The sequence below is a fragment of the Rhipicephalus microplus genome, chromosome 2 (genome assembly GCF_043290135.1).
Source record: "Rhipicephalus microplus isolate Deutch F79 chromosome 2, USDA_Rmic, whole genome shotgun sequence".
NCBI classification, from domain to species: domain Eukaryota; kingdom Metazoa; phylum Arthropoda; class Arachnida; order Ixodida; family Ixodidae; genus Rhipicephalus; species Rhipicephalus microplus.
Window position 1 is genome coordinate 11,920,528 of NC_134701.1, and position 20,939 is coordinate 11,941,466.

Consider the following 20,939-nt stretch of genomic DNA (forward strand, 5'->3'; position numbering starts at 1 on the left):
CAAAGAAGAAGACGTGGGACAAGTGCTGTCCACATGCTATGTCTCACCGTGAATCTGCCCCAGCTCACAGAGTACACCACTCTACACTATAAACTCCTCCTGAACCCGCATAAATACAATACAAGGACATTACCCCCTATCACATACACTAACACTGCAAATGCGCCCAAATTATGGAAGGCCAACCCGCACTTATTGAATACCCGTGCTAATGAATCTTCACAAATAAACTTCAGTATCCCATTGTTCAAGCCCGAATAAGGCTTTTTCTGTCAAGTAAGTTCAGGGCCGTTTGAACATTAATAAGCTCATTTATGTTACTACAACATCATTTTTACATTGTTACATTTTTAAACATACACAAGTCTGAATGTGCATTTTACTCTATGTGTGTATCAGGCTGTATATTCTATTTGTCCTGCCTTGTGTAATACTTCTGCTAATTTTATTACCAAGTTATGTAAGATATCAGTCTTTCTTCTGTAGCCTTTTTTTCTTATGCTACTATTTATTTTTCTGTTGCCTGTAATACCCCAGGTCCCTTCAAGTTATTTTCGACAGCTTGAAGGAACCTGGAAGAACTCCCATTTTTTTCACGTTGAAATAAACTTAAAAATTCAAAGCAAGGGCGCAGTCCGAAAATACTTGAAAAGCTTGTATGGGGGCTTGTAGGAACAGAAGTCAGTGCTGCCAAGTTGAGGACAGGAAAAGAACAGTGCCTTTGTCGGTATAGTCCAGTTTTTTCTGTCCTCAACTTTGCAGTGCTGCCTTTACCTACACTTTCACACCAGCTGTTAATTGGAGAGCTGAAGTACACGTGATTATGGGATAGTAATCTCCTGTGACTTAACGAGTTGACAGAATTTGCATCATGTTTGCATTTTCTCATTTATGTCACAATCATACATGCTCTGTGTAGTGACATACATACGGCTTAACATGCTGGATCACCTGTACAAAAAAAAAATAGTTCTCATTGCCACCTTGCCTGCCCTCATACCTCGGGAGTGTCACAATTCGCAGCAAGGTTTTTATCAAGATTATCATATTGGCATGCAGCAGATATCACAAAACTCCATCACTGCTTTTATTCAAAGCAGTGAGCTTCGAGATAACTGTGAATTCCCTCAGCTAGAAGTGAACATATAGCTTGTCGCTATGCGAGTTAACATAACTCGTTCTCAAACTGATAAAAGTCCTTGACACAAGGAAGATAAGGACAGCACACGTCCAAAGAGGTGGCAACGAGCCAGGCTCTTGTCATGCCGCACAAACCCTGTGCAACTGAACAGTTGCAGCATCACAAGTAGACACAACAGCAAGCTTGTGCGACCAAGCCATCTACTCTGCTTAGCGCAGCAATTTATGAAGAAGCTCCTGATGTCACTAGAAGCACCAGGAAATAATGTGTCTCTATTTTTTTATTCTGTAGACATACAAAAAATTAGGCCACGAAAATATTCAAACCACTTGAATGAAATGAACAGATATTTGTGCAGCTCCCTCAATAAGGCCAATATTTCTTAGCAGTTTCTGAGTACTTTATACTATTGGCTGTATGCGATCAGATTTAGAGCAAAACATTAAAACATTACATCTAATAAAGAATGGGCATAACAGCCTGCTCGGAAATTCATTTTTCTGGCTAAATAATCACTAGCAATAATATGCTACCCAAGCACATTGTTTTGGGGTGAGCAATAACAAGCAATATTTACATATGCACATTTACGCATTCTGATGAAAGTAAGTAGCAAAAAATTTAACTTCAACCTACTTTAGATTAAGCAGGATTTGCATGTGGAGTTTGGATAAAATGTTACTCTAAAAAATAAAGTAGTATTAGTCCTTTAAAATTTACTATTATGGAAGCAATCAAACAGGCTTTGTTTTGAGTACTGCCATTGCACATTTCGGAGCCAAAGACACATATTGGTGCAGCTCAAAGGAAGGCACATTATTCTCTTTGACATACTGTTCCACCTTGCACTTGTACAAAACCTCTAAAGGTATAAAACTTCTTGATCGGCCATTGCCAATATTCCGGAGGCATTGTACAAGCGCAAAGCAAAACAATCCATTGAAAAGGGCTGTGTGCCTTTCTTGGACCAATTGCATTGCCCCGCCATGGTGGTCTTGTGGCTAAGGTATTCGGCTGCTGACTCGCAGGTCGCGGTATTGAATCTCGGCTGCAGCGGCTACATTTCCGATGGAGGCGGAAATGTTGTAGGCCTGTGTGCTCATATTTGAGTGCGTGTTAAAAAACCCCAGGTGGTCAAAATTTCTGAAGCTCTCCACTATGGCGTCTCTCATAATCATATCGTGGTTTTGGGACGTTAAACCCCACAAATCAATCAATTATTAAACCAATTGCATTAAGTGAAGTGCTTTCTAGTAGTAGACTGATGTTAAACACGGTGTCACCAGGAGTGAGGATGGCTTGTGAAGGTTACAAGTAGGTTGTATTTCGCAACAAAAAACACACGTCAGACATTCCCTTTTAGTCTCAAGGCTGTGTGGTGTGTTGCATCGGGCTTCCTGCATGTGTAACTAGCCCCCTCGCACATCAAAAAACTGTCGCGTGGCGCATTTTTTAGAAGTGACATAGCTTCTGCGAGAAAACCCAGGGAAGTGCTCAGCCATCAATGTTGATGTTGAAAAACTCTTTTACTCAAGATCCCACACAATGAGACAGTCAAAATGTGCATTTGTGACTCTACTGGTCAGTATGCACTAGATCAGACATTTAATGAGAATCGCCTGCTTTGTCAATGAGATGTGTTGCTTTAGTTTCACATTCCAGTACCAATTAACATGAAACTATTCGCAAATGACTGTGTGATTTACAGCGAAATTAGCACTATTGAAGATAGCGTAGCTCTACAAAACGCCTTGTCAAAGGTATGCGATAGGTGCAAGGAGAATCAAATGCTGTTGAACTCAAAAAAGTGTTCGCTCCTGGCTGTAAGCAGAAAAAGAAACATTTCCGACCTTCTTTATAATATCAATAATAAACCCCTTGCGCGGGTAACGGAGCATAAATACTTAGGAGTTACATTAACCACCGATTACAGATGGGAATCGCATATTAACAACATCACTTCTTCAGCATTGAGACGCCTGTTTATGCTCCAACGTCGACTGCGACAGGCCCCACCTCACGTAAAGCTTTTGGCCTACACGACGTAAGTTCGGACCGTACTTGAATACGCCAATATAGCATGGGCCCCTTTTACTAAAGAATTAATCAATAAGTTGGAAGGTGTCCAAAGAAAAGCGGTAAGGTTTATCTTTAACCGATATAAAATGAGCGACTCTCCGACAGAGCTACTAAAACAAGCTGGCCTGTTCACCCTCGATAATGGAATCAAGATAGCCAGATTAAAATTTCTGTATGAACTAATTCACGGTCACCTAAAATTAGAGGCCTCAGACTATATATTTGTTGATCGAACAAGGCTGACCAGACTAAAACATCCCCAAAGGCTAACAGAATACTGGTTCAATGTAGACTGTTTCAAGTACGCTTTCTTTACGTTAGCAATAAGGAATTAGAATTCTCCGGGAAACTCAATAACTGGTACCACGAGTGAGTTTAACAGAATTCTTAAGGCTGGTAGAAAACAAAATTGACACGATGTGACTATAACTTGTTATCACCGAGTGAATGCGTGTATCAACTCATTTGTGTTTCATCTTATCACTAAATCATGAATTTTTGAAAAGATTTGTAATGAAGAGGTTTTTTTTTTTTTGTAACCTGTAATATCAAAACATGTACGGTATGTTACTTTTGTAAAATGTATGCGTTCCTTGTTCATACTTATTCAATGAAGAATGTATAATGTGTACTACACTCCACCGACTGTGTAACCCCACATTTCTTCAAAATCTCCGACATGTACTGTGTCTATGCCCTTCCTGCAAGAATGCCGTGAGGGATTGGCAGTATTTTAAATAAATAAAATTAATAAAAAAGTGTCTGGTAAAGTTACGAGCGCGATCGGCAATTAACAGAGGTGGCGACAGCGCTCATTCGACGCGATCGACACCCAGCCGGCAGCCGCGGGCCAGAAACAAGAGCCGGCTGGCTGGTCACGAGCTCGTCGAACGGGTGAAACGAGTAGCACGGCGCGACACAGCGCTGTCGCAACAGCTGCGCTCACATGTCCGACGACGCTCACCTTGCAGGCGGAGCCGAGGCTCCCGGGCGTGCTGCACAGCCGCGTCCACACTCGCATCACTCACTACGCTATCACGCCACTCAGTCGGCTCTTGAGTTCAGCGACGACGACTGCCGAACTACACCCGAACTGCCCACAGAACACCTGACTGCCCTTTTCTCCTTCCTCCTCAACAACAACCCATCCGGCGCTGTCGGCGGCCTCACTTCTGCCCCCAAGACAGCTCCGCAGATGGAAATCACGCCTGCTTTTACTTGCGTATACTCGCTATTTAATCGCAGTGAGGCGCATATATTAAGTAAGTAGTTCGTGAAGAGCGCGCTGTAACCCTGAACCGAACGCCGCCATATTGTAAAGGACATTGTATCTTGCACCTTGCTACAACCTCAGTATAGTGGCATCTGTGCTCAGGTTTCCAGGAACCTTTTTAGCACTATAACCTCAGTACAGTGGCTACTGCACTAGCTACTGTACTGAAGTATCTTTCCAGGAACCTTTCCAGCCACTATATTCTTAGTGTGGCAGTGTAGCCTAACGAGTGTGTCGCCGAACTGCTCAAGGACGCCGCTAGGTGCCACAAGAGATTATGGGCTGATATGGGCCCAATACGCAAGCTTTCGCTGTGCTCAAAAAAGCTTCTTTTAAAAGGAGGTTGGGGGGGGGGGGGGGGGGGTTGACACGCTGAGAAAATATAAAAATACTGGGCACCACGTAATAATAATGTTGCCATAATAATTACATACCGTGATTACGATGATGATCTTTTAGTGTTTTGCAGGAAGATCTTGAAAAAAAACTTGAGAGGGCCAAGTAGAAAATAAATGGCAAACTTAATGGCAAATACTTATGGCGTCTTCGACTAGCAGCAACGGTGGTGTTTTTTGTGCACTCGCGCAGATTGACGCCACGCTGTCGAGCCCAGCGCTCGATAGCACAGTATCAATCCCCCCTCCCCCCACTTTTTTTTTCTTTCGGCATTCACGTAGCTTTTACTGCATGTAGATCATACATTTTTTACGAGTGAGGAAGGAGAATTCCCTGTAAAATGACAAATGTAGCTTGACGTTCTTGCTTCACTCATGACTGCAACTTTGAGTGATGGTAGGGGTCTTTGAAAGTTCTAAATGCTCGAATAACAAATCGAATGGTGTTGCGTTCAATTCATTTCTCGTGAATTGAATGACACATATTCAAAATGCCGAGTATTGAGCACTGGCGAAAAAACCCCTGAGGAGGAAAGCACATTAGGGCGGGACAGCATTTATTTGTCTTAAATGGTGGATTATTTATTTATTTTTTATTTATTTATTCATTTATTTATTTATTTATTTTATTATTCAAAATACCTTGCAGGCCCACCAGGGCATTGTGTAAGGGGAGCATAAAAGGAATACATACATGGACTGGTACAATTTTCATACAAACAATAACATGAACTAAATGTCAATGATTATACAAGTTTTAACAGGAATAACAATAAGAAAATATTATTATTAATTTTAATAGGAATAGAACGGCAATGAACATCAAATGAGTATACGCGTGAGATAATGACCTAAAACAAGCTAAAAAAACAAGCACAAATTGTGAAAAGACTTTCCATTATTCAAAAGAAAACATCACTGAATAAAACACAACAAAACTGAATGGCATGTTAGTATTCAAACTATCAAACAAAATGAGATTAAAGTAAGAGAAAAAAAAGCGAGATACTGATAGTGAATAAATGCGTAGGTACTGATTTTGATATGAATAAAACGAGCAGTTAATCCTTGAAATGGATGAGTAGAAGGTGCCGGAATTTTTCCCGATTGCGTTCTGCTACGATTTCATTTGGAAGGCTGTTCCACATGCAGATGACGCGGGGGAGTGCAGATGAGTTAAAAATGTATGTTTTACCGTATATGCGTGTGAATGAAAGATGATTATTTAGTCTCTTTGTTGAGGATGCAGATGTTTGCAATGTCATTGATAATGGCCTTCTTTCATGTACGTATTTATGAAATAATGAAAGGAGGTTTAGATCACGTCGGCTGCTCAAAAGGAAAAGTGATTGCTCAAAAGGGAAAGTGCTCAAAAGGGAAATTTGTGTTATGCTTGCGCTATGATCGTAGTTTTGTGAGATGAATCTAGCGGGCTCTATTCTGGATTGATTCCGGCATGTTAGTTAAATAGCTGTAATGAGGGGACCAAACTGCACAAGCGAATTCCAGCTGTGGGCGAACAAATGTTTTGTAAGCTAAAGCATGTATATTTGTGGGCGTCTTACGTAGATTGCGGCGTATGTAGCCTAATGATCGTGAGGCGTCACTGATGATGTTGGTGATGTGGGTAGTCCAAGAAAGGTTAGATGTGAAGGTTACACCTAAATATTTAAAAGAGTCAACACTAGATACGGGATTGCCATTAATAAAGTAAGAAAACTCAGAGTTAGAATGTTTGCGAGAGAAGGACATTACTTTACATTTACTTGAATCAAGGGACATTAGCCAACTATTACACCAATTGCTGATGAGGTCGAGGTCATTTTGAATTATTGCGTGATCATAAGTACTAGTTATTGCTCGGTAAGTTATACAGTCATCAGCGAAAATGCGCACTTGTGAGGATAAATTACTTGGTAAGTCATTATATAAATAAGAAAAAGCAGTGGACCGAGAACACTCCCTTGCGGCTCACCAGAACAAACGTATGAAAGTGGGGATGAAAAATCATTAACAATGGTGAATAGCTGCCGGTTAGTAAGAAAGTTCTGTATCCATGACAGAGTTGATGAATCTATACACAAAGAAGAGAGTTTAGAGATTAAGCGGCAGTGAGTAACACGATCGAAAGCTTTGAAAAAATCCAGAAAAAGACAGTCAATTTGCGAGTTTTGATCTAAGTGATGATGTAGGTCAGTCGTGAATCCGAAAAATTATCAAGATGCATGCACGCAGATCTATCTTTTTGGGAACTGCAGTTGATTCTGCACTGATCACAAATGAAAGTGTTTACATTTAAAATTTAATGGTCGCCAAGCCATAATGCCAAACTGCTATGCATGAAATTCGTCATGTACTTTTTTCAGCATTCCTATTCTTGATTTTTGTGCCCCACTTACTTAAAAGGCTGCGACAAAACACCCCCATGAATTCCAAATTAACCGCTGTATTTCAGCTAACACTTAATTTTTTTCACTGGCTGTCACTACCTATATAAGTTTATGCCAATTAAGTTAGCAATGACATTTTTAATGGTTAAATTAGTCGTAACGACCATTTCGTTAGTTTCTGACTGTTAATTCCACAATAAATATTGTTGAAGCAACTGTTCTGAAATTTGTTCTCTTACTATTTGAATAACATGCAAGTCATATTGGAATCGTTGTCATTATGCTATTTCATTGGTATTCAATCTGGTTCTAAAATTTTCTATTCGCAAAGCCCTACAGGTACAGGTCGTCGACAGAAAAAGCATGCGTTCTGAACACTAGTTGCTGGCGTGCAAAGAGCTGTTCGAGACGTGAGCTCATATAATACCGAGAGTTGACGCTGAATAAGCGGTGCCCACTTTGTTACGTTTCACACTATACGTGACAGCGGAGCATTTTCTTTGGATCAATTGGGAACTATGCAAAGTAACTTGCCTCAAAATCAAAAAATAATAAAAATTACAGCCCCCTTCTGCCGGTGGGGGCACAGTGGGTAGTCTTATTTACCTGTGCGTGCCCCGCCGCGGTGGTCTAGTGGCTAAGGTACTCGGCTGCTGACCCGCAGGTCGCGGGTTCGATTCCCGGCTGCGGCGGCTGCATTTCCGATGGAGGCGGAAATGTTGTAGGCCCGTGTGCTCAGATTTGGGTGCACGTTAAAGAGCCCCAGGTGGTCGAAATTTCCGGAGCCCTCCACTACGGCGTCTCTCATAATCATATGGTGGTTTTGGGACGTTAAACCCCACAAATCAATCAATTTACCTGTGCGTACCCCTTAATTCAGTCGCTTGAGAACAAGCTGACCATTTTTAAATGCGGAGCATTTCTCAGTCACACGATGTCACGCATCCGGCGTCGGCCGCGCTGTCCATAACCCCACTGTCCACGCGGCCGCGCGTATCGTGCCAGCCCAGGGAGACGCACACAAAACTGTCAATCCCCTCCCCTACACCCGTTCACTGGCCCCCGTATACACCTTTTCGCAAGAAGGAAAAAAACACCGCCATGATGGGCTGTGCGCGGGAGTACAAAGGCTAAGGGCGCAGCGTTTTCAGTGCATTTTCGAGGGGACGCGCCCATTTGCACAGCCCAAGGAGGGCTATGGCGGCGCCCAGGAAGGCGTTTAAGAAAAGGTGAATATGTCGGCACTGTATGGCGCACACGGAAGTCAGTCAAGGGCGTCTTTACTTGGCTTTCGCGTCACTCGAGTAGGTGTGATGGAAGCAACAGTGCCTTCAAGCAGTATAGCGTGTGGCCCAACCCAACATCAGCGTCCCACCCCTCATTGAAGCCAACGCTTCTCCTTCATTCAATAAATAAGAATAATAAAATAAAATAACAATTCGGCATTCTCTACAATTACGCAACATTCACGCGATACCCCCCCACTCTATGACGCATTTATACAGTCCCCACCGCCTCCCCTGGGAAGATGCAGGCGTGTTTAGTTTTTTTTTTTTTTTAGGCAGAGACTGCTGCGCCGCGCGGTGCACGAGCCACCCCCACACAGAAAGGGCTGCTGCGTCGCACGGATGTGACGTCTTGCATTTTTCGGTAAGGCGCTTTCTTTGAAGTCGGGAGTGTCTAGCGGTACGCCTAGACATAACGATATAAGCCGTTAAAATTACGTACAAACAAAAAAGTGAACAAAAATGTTAGTTAGGTTTAGCGCGACAACAATACAAAACCAGCTTATTTGCCATCTCAAACTGATCGGCAGCTGTGGCATATTTGGTTAAAGCGACACATCAACTGGTGAAGTCGGTGGTTCAAGCCCCATTGCAGTTATCGATACTTTTTCTTTTGTTCACGCATGTATTGTTTTAACATTTGCGCCTCCTCATCAGCCCGACTTGCTGCTGGTGGTGCTCCCGTCCACAGGCCCTTTAATATTGGATCTTCGATGACTTTTGCAGGATTGACTATATTTATTATGATAAAGTGTTTTGCGAATTAGTGCTCTTAATCGGCGAGACGCAAAAAGACACAAAAAACTCGAATGCAGCTGGCTGCATTGGTTTCTTCGGCACAGGTGTCAGGAATGTTGATTTCCACGGTTTATCAAAGTTTTGATGACAGAAAGGTGCACTGCAACGTAGTCTCGGGCAACTTTTTTTTATGTCGCTCAGTGTACCATCACATGACGAAGTAACCGGCAGGCCGCTTTCTTTAAAACTACTGGCGTGTCACCGCAATGTTCTAGGCGATCAGCACTTGATAAACAATACCCAAGGGCAAGAGCCGACGGCGTTAGCCCATCTAACTACAAAACAGCTTGTCTGTCTTGCTCAATAACACGCGCGGCCTGTGACAGCACGGGAACATGCACGTAGCAACGGACGAGAACGGCCGTACGTAGTCGCACTTGACAAAATAGATGGCAATGCAGTAGCTCTGGCCTTCGTAGATCACAGGCTTCGTAAGAACATTACAATAAAGTTGTTTCCATCCACCGTATCAACACTTCGCCGACGCACTGGGGTTTCATGCATGTGCGTCCGGTCAGTCACACGTGAACTGTGCGAAATCATTTATTTCATCGTCGACCTTGTCCTTCGCGACAAGCCAAACTCGGCAGCAAGAACACTTTCACCTTTGACAACCCCACACTTGGCATTGCAATCTAGAAAATGCAGTACGTCCAACAACTGTATTCCGCAGTACGTCCAACAATGCAGTACGACGCAATGCAGTGTAATGCAGTACAATGCAGTACGTCCAACAACTGTACTCCGCACATCATACTGAGAAACTTTATGGCGCACACACTCAGATGAAGCTGCGGCGCGGTGGACGGCCGCGCTAGCTCTAACCACCAGGTTCAACAAAGCATCCAGCAATCACATGAAGCAGCGACGACACTCCAATCCTCCTTGGGAGTGGCCTAGGCCATGGCCACGATTTCATCGGAGTTTTACCACCTAACACATCGCAGGCGGCTGTCATCTTGCAGTGTTTATCTTTCGCAGCCGCAGCACCCCCTGTAATTGAAATACTTGTAATATGTATTTAAATAACAAACCTGGGCTAACTGACTCGTTAGAAACCTGCTTAGTAGAATTTTTGTAGGTTTATGCATTACACACAGATAATTTACACATATAACTAGCTTTAGGTAATAATTTTTATAGTGACGTCACTTTCGTGTGGCGCAGAAGCCACTTTTGTGTGGGTTTGGCGCAAGGAGGACACATAAAACTTGCTGTAGTGGAAACCACCTATGCGCCGCTACGGGAGAGAGTGAAGCCGCGCCGAGCATGCGGCGGCCATGTTGCCAGTGGCAGAAAAGAGCCGAGCGCTGCAAATTTAATGCTTCATCGCGCTGCGGGTGAAGTGACTCGTGTGTTTATAAAGCAACGAAAACAAGTAATTCTGGTTGTAAATGTTTATTGCGACTTGTACGCAGCCAAGTCGCATGTAGAGAACTCAATTAAAGTACATATGCATCAAATCGCGATGCCTAAAGCAAACACATAATCGAAAACATAGGTGCCCTACTGGTGCTTGAAAATAATTGCCCTTGTCAAAAGTGGTTCCACCTTACTTTTGATCAATTCTCGGTTTTTTTTCCTTTGTCATGTGTTGTATCCTCACTTTTACGTATTGTTCGGCGATTTGCCTGCACAAAATGTAAACCTGATTATCAAGCGTATCAAAGTCTAGGACGTGCTGCTCTAGTTTATGGAACCAGTTTTTCTCGGCGGAAGCTCATAGAACTTCCTGGATGAGGTGTCTTGCTCTTGACTTCACCGTTGTGATGGAATCACATTCAGCCTGTAGCCGCCTCAGTCCTCGACTTCTTTACAGGGGCTAATGACATCTCGCGACGATAAAACAAGACCACCTCGCCTCTTACATTTAATTAAAGGTGTCAGCTCATCTGAGTGCATGGCTGCTATGCACTCTTCACAGGTAGTTGCAGTTCGACCTTTCGAACAATGAAGCCTGCTATGTATGGCACCACGGAACCGACAAAAGCAGAAAAGCTTTCGGGCTAGTCAATGCGATGCGTATTGTCGTGGTCATCGAGCTGCAGGACTGGGGCCTAGCACATGTCAGTAAGATTGCTTCTTGGATGTACCATGGCTGCAGGAGTCGTTGCATTCAATACGGAGAGAACATCTTGGGAGCAGTGTCCAGAACTTGAAGACGTGACTTCCGTCTGAACCAATAGACGCTTGTATGCAGCCATAAACTGCGAAGCTGTTGGGTTGTTGTTATGGCCGCCTCATCCACGTATTGATTCAAAGAAGTTTTCGGCATAGTCTTGACTGAGTTTGTGTGTCAGTAAGTATTTCAGCTGACCCTGGCTGACAAGTCTGTCAAACATTCTTTCCGTACTTGCCATGCGTATCCGAAAACCAATGAATCCGTTTTTTTTTTCAGTCCTTCTGTCACTGCCGGATCTCTCAGCCCGTTTATGTACGCTCGAGTCTCCACAAAAAAAAAAAAAACGACTTCCAGAATGCTTCGTTCCCCTGCCGAAGGGGCGCTTTGTACGACCTTGCCAGCGTGTTCCTGGAGTTTAAGATGTCAAACAAGCCATCAAAAGTTCTAATAAACGTAGATCTAGTGCTGGCACCCTTGAATTGCGGCAGCTTTAGCTTTTGTTCGCAGAAGTCCAAAGCGCCGGCAACTGAGGCACTCGATCAGTTTTACAGCATATCATACCTTCATTTTCTTGCTTTTCCCATTGGACGTGGACTTCAGTAAGTTTGTTTCCGAGCCACAACCCTTTTTCACGTTGAAGTGCCTTCAATGCCACTTCATAACCCCATTTCACATGCTTCCCTTCAATGTCAAAGAGGTGGTCAAAGAACTCTGGCGCGAAGTGCACAGAGCGAAGTGATCTCAGTCTTTCGCATTCTACTTCTCACGGTGAACGGCCCATTCCCAGAGGCTCCGCGTTACGGGATCTTTAGTAAAGTTGTAAAACAAATCCGGACTGTTATGTTTTGCACGCTTAGATCGCGTCAGCTATAGCTCCCTTTAGTAACGAGCGCGGAATGGCTATGTCGAAGACGTTTTCGTGTACGTACAGGTGGAATGTGAGGCCACAACCTTTTTTCAACCTGTTGGCACATCCGTAAGTGACGCAAGAGACAACCATTGTAAACCATTTGTCTTTACAAGCCGACAAGGTGAAACAAAAACGGACGAAATCAGCAGCTCGCGAGGGCGCTGAGCACGCTTTTTGCCACTGGCAAGATGGCGGCATCTGGCTTCACTCGCACAGCGCCCCTTCCACTCCAGCAAGTTTTATGTATCCTCCTTGGACTGGCTGCTGAGCCACAAGGCGGCAGCGTCTCCTGCGCCAAGCTAAAGTCCCTAAAAAATAAACTATTTAGTTTATTTTTCAGGGGCTTTACGCCGCGCGGCGCAGTCGCCAGCCCCACACAAAAGTGGCTTCTGCTCTGCACAGAAGTGACGTCACTTTAAAAGTTATTACCTAGAGCTAGTTGAATGTGTGAAATATTCGTGTGTAATCCGTTAAACCTACAAAATTTTTACTAAACAAGTGTTTAACGAGCCAATTAGCCTAGGTTTGTTATTTAAATACATATTACAAGTATTTTAAATACAGGTAATGCCATGGGCGCTGCGGCTGCGAAAGGTCAACACTGTGAGATGGTAGCCACCTGCGATGTGTTAGGTGGTGAAAGCTCCGATAAAATCGTGGCCATGGCTTAGGCCACTCCCAAAGAGGACTGGAGTGTCGTCACTGCTTCATGTGATTGCTGGATGCTTAGTTGAACCTGGCGGTTAGAGTTAGCGCGGTTGTCCACCGCGCCGCAGCTTCATCTGAGTGTGTGCGCCGTAAAGTTTCTCAGTATGATGTGCGGATTACAGTTGTTGGACGTACTGCATTTTCTAGATTGCAATGCCAAGCGTGGTGTTGTCAAAGGTGAAAGTGTTCTTGCTGCCGATTTCGCTTGTCGCGAAGGACAAGGTCGACGATGAACTAAATGTTTTCGCGCAGTTCACGTGTGACTGACCGGACGCACATGCATGAAACCCCAGTGCGTCGGTGATGTGTTGATACGGTGGATGGAAACAACTTTATTGTAATGTTCTTACGAAGCCTGTGATATACGAAGGCCAGAGCTACTGCATTGCCATCTGTTTTGTCAAGTGCGAACACGTACGGCCGTTCTCGTCCGTTGCTACGTGAATGCTCCCGTGCTGTCACAGGCCGCGCGTGTTATTGAGCAAGGCAGACAAGCTGTTTTGTAGTTAGATGGGCTAACGCCGTCGGCTCTTGCCCTTGGGCATTGTTTATCAAGTGCTGATCGCCTAGAACATTGCGGTGACAGGCCAGTATTTTTAAAGAAAGCGGCCTGCCGGTTACTTCGTCATATGATGGTACACTGAGCGACATAAAAAAAGTTGCCCGAGACTACGTTGCAGTGCACCTTTCTGTCATCAAAACTTTGATAAACCGTGGAAATCAACATTCCTGACACCTGTGCTGAAGAAACCAATGCAGCCAGCTGCATTCGAGTGTTTTGTGTCTTTTTGCGTCTCGCCGATTAAGAGCACTAATTCGCAAAACACTTTATCCTAATAAATATAGTCAATCCTGCAAGAGTGATCGAAGATCCATTATTAAAGGGCCTGTGGACGGGACCACTACCAGCAGCAAGTCGGGCTGATGAGGAGGCGCAAATGTTAAAACAATACATGCGTGAACAAAAAAAAGAAGAGAAAGTATCGATAACTGCTATGTGACTTGAACCACCCACCTCACCAGTTGATGTGTCACTTTAACTGACTACGCCACAGGTGCCGAACAGTTTGAGATGGCAAACAAGCCGGTTTTGTATTGTTGTCACGCTAAACCTAACTAACATTTTTGTTTACTTTTTCGTTTGGACGTAATTTTAACGGTTTTTATCGTTGTGTCTAGACGTACCACTAGACACTCTCGACTATTCAAACAAAGCACCTAACCGGAAAATGCATGACGTCACTTCCGTGCGGCGCAGCAGCCGTTTCTGTGTGGAGGTGGCTCGTGCGCCGCGCGGCGCAGCAGTCTCTGCCTTTTTTTAATGGTTTGTGTTACACACAACCTATTGCACACGTGTATAAATATGGGGAAAATGTTAATTTCTTTGAGCATTTCTATATGTTATAGGAGCCCTGACATGAAATTTACTCATACCAAAATTTTTGCGTCAACGAGTATAAAGACCCCGTAGCAGCTTTTTGTGACCTAAAACGCAACTGAAGAATGAATAACTGTCACTTCTACTGATTTATATCACTGGTATCTAGCACCATTCAAACGGCCGGTAATCCCACCTTTTTTAGCACTGGGAGCACTACCAGTGGCGTGACCTCACGGCACCTTTCCTTCCTCCGTGCCTCACGGCAACCCCATGATCGCGACACCATAGAGTTTCCTAAAATTAACTAGAGGGGACTCGGTTGCTGTGGTCGTTCTAAAACCCCTTGATCTTGGGAAAGTACCGCCATCCACTGTAACAAAGAACACTTAATCAACTCAGCCGATTTGCGTAATTAACTGTTAATAGCTCTCCACATTTCTGTGCTATTTTACTACTTCAATTAGCCTTTCTATAATTGATAACACTGATAATGAAACGTGTTGCATTTGTCACGTGGAGTTGTTCATTAATATTGTTTTTGTCTTCACTTGCTTGTGACCATTTCCATGTTATTTCTCAATAGTGAGTATTACCATCATGTTGTTTATTGATCGTATTTTTATTTTTAATCAAGCTTAGTCATTATTACTCACATTTCCGTATACTATTGCTGTATTTTTTTGTAATTACCCCATCCATAGGAGCTCCCCCTGTCAGTTTCTCTGAAACTTTGGGACTTCCTGCTGTAAACGCAAAGCATGTAACTCAACTGAACTATTTATTAAACTTGACTTGACTTGGCTTGACTTACCAGTTTGACTGTACTCGCCGCCGCGCGCTTCACATCCTCTCTAGGGTGGCTAGAATTACGAGGTGTGAAAAGCGGCCGCTGACACCAGTCCCCAAAGCGCGCCGATGCCACTTGGAGCATTGCACGCAGAGGCGCGGGTAGTGGTGGGGCTGGGAGGGGAAAAAGCAGCTGGCGTCACAGGTGCAAGTAGCCCCCAGGTGCAGGACGCTCCAGCTGAAAAGTCACAGCATGTGATGATCACCGGGGACTCGAATTTAAATCGATGCACAGAAGCCATCAAAGAGAGGGTAAGAGGTCACAAGAGGGTTGCAGTAGGGGCGTTCCCAGGTCGCTAGCTTGAAGCAGTCATGAGGCAAGCGAGCGCAAAACTCAAAACTACAGCTGATAAACGAAACCTCGTGATAATTTCAGGCGGTTTAAATGATGTCTTAAATGAAGATACAGTAGGACTAGCAACCACACTGGCGAAAGGCTTCGATGACATGCGTGCCACTTCTCCTAAAGTACAGGTAGTGATATGCATGATACCGGAGGTACCGGTGCGTGATAGCAACATGCAAAGAGCGGTTGTCAACGCAAACCAAGAGATATGGCGGATGAGTCGAGAGAAAGGTTTTGAGGTGGTGGAAATAAACAGAGAGGTGCATAGGTGGGGTGGTTTTCAACGAGACAGAATTCACTTCGATGGGCGGCTAGGTCATGAGGTGGGTTGGCGACTTGCAGGACACGCAGTAGCTTTTTTGGGGGGCAAGCGAGCCCTTCGGGGTGCAGGATAGCTAGTAACGAGGAAAACAACCAGGGAGACTCTTCGACAGGTGGTATGGACAGATACGATTCCAAAGTGGCACCAATATCTAAGATAGGTAGAGTCCGGGGCATAAATAGACGTAGTCACGAGCACCGAGTCAATTCAGACATAGGCTATCTTAACATGCAGGGTGGTAGGAACAGGCTGAAGTGGGAAGAGATAGAAGAACAGTCAAGGGAAGAGAGGCCGATGGTATACGGTTTTATAGAAACACATCTCAGGGACATGGATGAACCGCCGAACAATCCGGACTACGCGTGGGAATATTGTAATAGAACAGAAGGCAGCAGAAAGGGGGGTGGTATTTGGGCATTCATTCATAAAAGTACAGACTGGCAAAGGGTCAAGCAGGAGTGCAAGGAACAATTATGGCTAAAAGGGAAAGTAGGTCAAATGACACTCCTTGGTTTCGTGTACTTGTGGACGGGAGCAAAGGCCAGAGAGGAAAACCAGGCAATGGTAGAGTGTATATCAAAGGACATTCAGGAGTTAGGAAGAGAGTGCGAGATAATTATACTAGGAGACATGAATGCGCACATAGAAGATATAGATGGGTATACCGACCCGACAGGCAAAATGATCATGGATATGTGTGAAAGGCTTGATTTGATCATTTGCAACAGTACCGATAAGTGTGAAGGGCAAATAACATGGCAGGTAGGAAGGCTGCAGGCGACGATAGATTATGCACTGATGTCACATAGGATGTATGATAAGCTCTGGGGAATGCACATAGATGAAGGTGGCTCCAGAAGTCTGGGTAGTGATCACAAACGTATCAAGCTAAGTTTTGGAAGAGCAGTGAAAGTGGGAAGGAGACAAGATGAATAATTACAGGAAGATTTTTATCCAGAAAAGTAAATTGAAATAGCCGCTAAACAAACCGAGAAAGTAATTACGGAGGATAATAATACCGTGCGGACATACACGAATCTCAATAGACTCTTTGAGCTAGAGCTTGCTAAAACGCATGACAAGTCACCCCGGAAAAAAAGACACAAACCCAAAAGTTGGTGGGATGAGGAAGTTAGGAGAGCCATAGAAAAACGCCAGGAAGCCTCTAAAGAACACAGACATGCTAAGCAGCGGGGTGAACCGACAGATGATGTTGAAAGAAAATGGAAAACTTTTCCAAGCTGTAGAAGGGATCCATCCCTTCTGATCAATGAAAAGATTAGAAGAAAGGGAGCTCAGTGGCTGGCAGAATTACATAAAAAAGATAGAAAGGCAGCTGCGAAAGTTTGAAACCATCTAAACTCTCTAAAAATGAGACGAGCCAAGACCAGAGTTTTATATCTACAGCCCAAGGTGCAAGGCTAGAAGGGGACGAAGCTATTGAATATATAAGAACAAGGGTGACAGAAAAATTTCAACAAAGAAGTACTTTATGCACCACAATAGACAAGGACGAATGAAGTGGTGGTGCTATGGCTCCATTTTCACAACGAGAGTGGGAAAGGGTTGGGAAAAGGGTTCCTAGTAGTACATCAACAGGCCCAGATGGCATTCCAATTATGCTGATAAAGACATTAGGTCCGAAGTCTAAGCAGGCTTTGAGAGAGGCAGTGAGCAAAATATTAATCGATGGTGAAGTTCCCGATGGATGGAAACTTAGCAGGATGAGTATGATCTATAAAGGAAAGGGGGTAAAGCTGACATAAACACCACCGTCCTATAACAGTGACATCAGTGGTCTACAGGCTGGTGATGCAGATTGTAAAGGAAAGACTGCAGGCATGAATAGAGGATGAGGGGGTGCTGGTGGAACTGCAGAGTGGGTTTCGGAAACACAGGAGGTTGGAAGACAATCTGTTCTCACTGACGCAGTGCATCGAAATAGCAGAAAAGGAACACAGGCCCCTGTGGCTAGCATTTTTGAATATCAAGGGAGCGTACGATAGCGTGGTTCAAGAGAAATTGTGGGGAATACTGGACACACTAGGCGTGGTACATGTAGTCACTAATCTTTCAAAGGATATCTATAAAGGTAACAAGGTAGTTATAAAGTGGGAAAAACAGGTATCCAAGCCTGCAGAGGTAAAACGGGGGCTTAGGCAGGAGTGTCCATTGTCACTCTTATTATTAATGATGTACCTATAAGGATTAGAGGCCAATTTAGAGGGAAGTGGACTGGGCTTCAACCTCTCTTTAGTCAAAAAAGGAAACCTCATCGATGAGGCACTACCAGCATTAATGTACGCAGATGATATAGTGCTAATGGCCAACAACAAGGAAGATTTGCAGAGATTGATGGACATCTGCGGTAATGAGGGGATTGGTTAGATTTTAGGTTCAGTAAGGATAAATCAGCAGTCATGATTTTCAATGACAACGAAGGTAATTAGCTTAGTATACAGGAGGTCACGCTAGAGATAACAGACAAATACAAATATCTGGGCGTATGGATAAGCAATGGGACCGAGTACCAGAGGGAACACGAAATATAGTGACGACTAAAGGTAACAGGAATGCAGCAGTGATGAAAAATAGGGCACTGTGGAATTACATCAGGTATGATGTTGTGAGAAGAATATGGAAAGGGGTCATGGTTCCTGGGCTGACGTTCGGCAATGCGGTCCTGTGCATGATATCAGAAGTTCAAGCAAGATTGGAAATTAAGCAACGTGGAATAGGTGGGCTTGCTTTAGGAGCTCACGGGAATACACCAAATCAGGGAGTGCAAGGGGATGTGGGATGGCCATCATTTGAGGGCAGGGAAGCTAGCAACAAGATGAAATTTGAGAAGCGATTGAGAGAATTAGGGAGGACCGTTGGGCTAGGAATGTTTTCAGCTAATTGTACATGAAGAATGTCGATACAGAATGGGGGAAGTGAACCAGGAAATTGACTGGTAAATACTTAGAAATCAGCAGGTGGCCAAACTAAAAAGAACTAATGGTGAAGAAGAAAGTGAAGGAAACGGAGACTGGCATGTGGAGAATTGGCATGATTAAGAAGCCTGCACTAGAAATCTATCGAACGTTTAAGCAGAAAATTGCCAAGTAAAAAATCTTTGATAATATACGCGGTAGTTCTCTACTGTTTGAGGCCAGGACGGGAGTCCTACGAACCAAGACATATCGGGCCAAATACGAAAGGGTAGACACAGTATGCAGTGCGTGTGGAGAGGAAGAAGAAACTGCCGAACACTTGATAATGTTCTGTAAAGGGCTTCACCCTATAGTTCAGGATGATGGCGCAGAGTTTTTCAAAGCACTGGGGTTTAGGGACCGGGAGGGCAAAATAGACATTAAGCGGGTAGAATTAACTAGAAGGAGGTTATCTGATTGGTGGCTAAAGTCAAGGCACGAGTGACAATTAAACACTTCACTCAAAGTACGAATCCTCCAACTCACTGTATAAAGAAAAAAAAATAAATCAAGTTTTTGGTTCAATAATTATTAAGGTTGGGTGGCGCTAGCCACTGCCCGATCTAAAGGGTACAGCCATATCCATCCATCCATCCATCCATCCATCCATCCATCCATCCATCCATCCATCCATCCATCCATCCATCCATCCATCCATCCATCCATCCATCCATCCATCCATCCATCCATCCATCCATCCATCCATCCATCCATCCCATCCATCCATCGGGTAATCTTGCGCAGGTGACATACCAATGAGCGCGCGCTGCTCTCCGCAGAAATCTCTCTCACGCAGTTAGACGCAGGCCCATAGCCGAGGGGGGGGGGGAAGGGGCACCTTTTTTCTTAGTTTTTTGCAAGTGCCCCCCCCCCCCCCTGAAAAAAGTTTCTGGCTACGGGCCTGCTCTCACGCTATATGGCTGTCACCTATTTTCGGTGAAAACCTTTTTTATTGATTCAATGCACCACAATACTTAAGATACTTAAGCCACGTAATGTCTTACGTGGCTTAAGTATCTCTATATCTTCACGCCTCTGAAAACAATTCTCGAGAAGGCATATGAGCGAGACCCGACACCAACTTTTGTGGATTTCCTAATATTGCGGTCACTCACCGCAGAACTGTAGGGGTGTTACGAGACGTTGCGATTACTGGAAGGCTTCATATTACTTGCAGCATGATAAGTTCGTTTATCCACGAGCAGAAACGTCGGTACAAGAGCCTTGTTTTGCTGCTCCGCCGCGAACGCGTAATCTTGTGCGAGTCGCAGCTTAAATTTTCACTTGGCATTCAATTATCGGTTTCCGAACGTATAAGTTTTAGCAGCCTTCAATTGCTCATTAACTTAGACGAGTAATGCTGTAAGAGCGCTAAAACTTACGTATGCCGCGAAGCCTGTGACTCGAGAATTGTCCCCAGCAGCAGAAATAGAGGAGACACTTTTTTAACAAGAACATAACTTTATTTTCATGCATGCCAAGGTATTCATGCTCTGCCACTAGAGTACACATGGCTTAACTCTCCGCCCTTTCTTTTTGTCTTCTTTTCGGTTCATGCCTTTAAAAAAAGTGGACACGAGTGAGGCAATAAAATCGCACCACACTTTTGGTCAAGAGAGCACCATGCTTTGGGCAGCCAATTTGTTGTGTCTCGCCAATTCCATTCAGCATCTCTATGGCCGACTTGGCGTGAAGACGTGCTGAGCTCAAGAAACGAGCGATTTTGTCCTCAAGGTTCAGAATGAGAGTATAAAGAGAATTCGACGGATACAAAAGTCCGCCCAAATCGCACAGCTTCCTTGCCTAGACTGGGAGACTTCCTGGCACATTTTCTCTCGAGACAAGACAGGCGTTCTTCCACTCATCACAATTATTGCTAAGTATACGCTTTCTCGCAACGTAGCCTGCGACACAATATACAAGGCGGGAGTCACTTCGCTCAGCAGTGTACGATGCATGATCTATCG

General features: G+C 44.2%; 2 protein-coding genes across 3 annotated transcripts in view; one reads left to right on the forward strand and one right to left on the reverse strand.

Annotated features, from left to right (window-relative positions):
* Nucleotides 1-4,419, reverse strand: part of l(2)k09913 (transmembrane protein 53-like lethal (2) k09913) — a 120,780-nt gene extending 116,361 nt beyond the window's left edge. Inside the window, exon 1 of the mRNA XM_037420322.2 lies at nucleotides 4,185-4,419. Coding sequence (XP_037276219.1) covers nucleotides 4,185-4,241 — 57 coding nt within the window. The 5' untranslated portion in view covers nucleotides 4,242-4,419. The remainder of the gene's footprint in view (nucleotides 1-4,184) is intronic.
* Nucleotides 1-20,939, forward strand: part of LOC142795790 (uncharacterized) — a 243,637-nt gene that overhangs the window by 88,486 nt on the left and 134,212 nt on the right. The gene's annotated exons all lie outside the window — the stretch shown is intronic.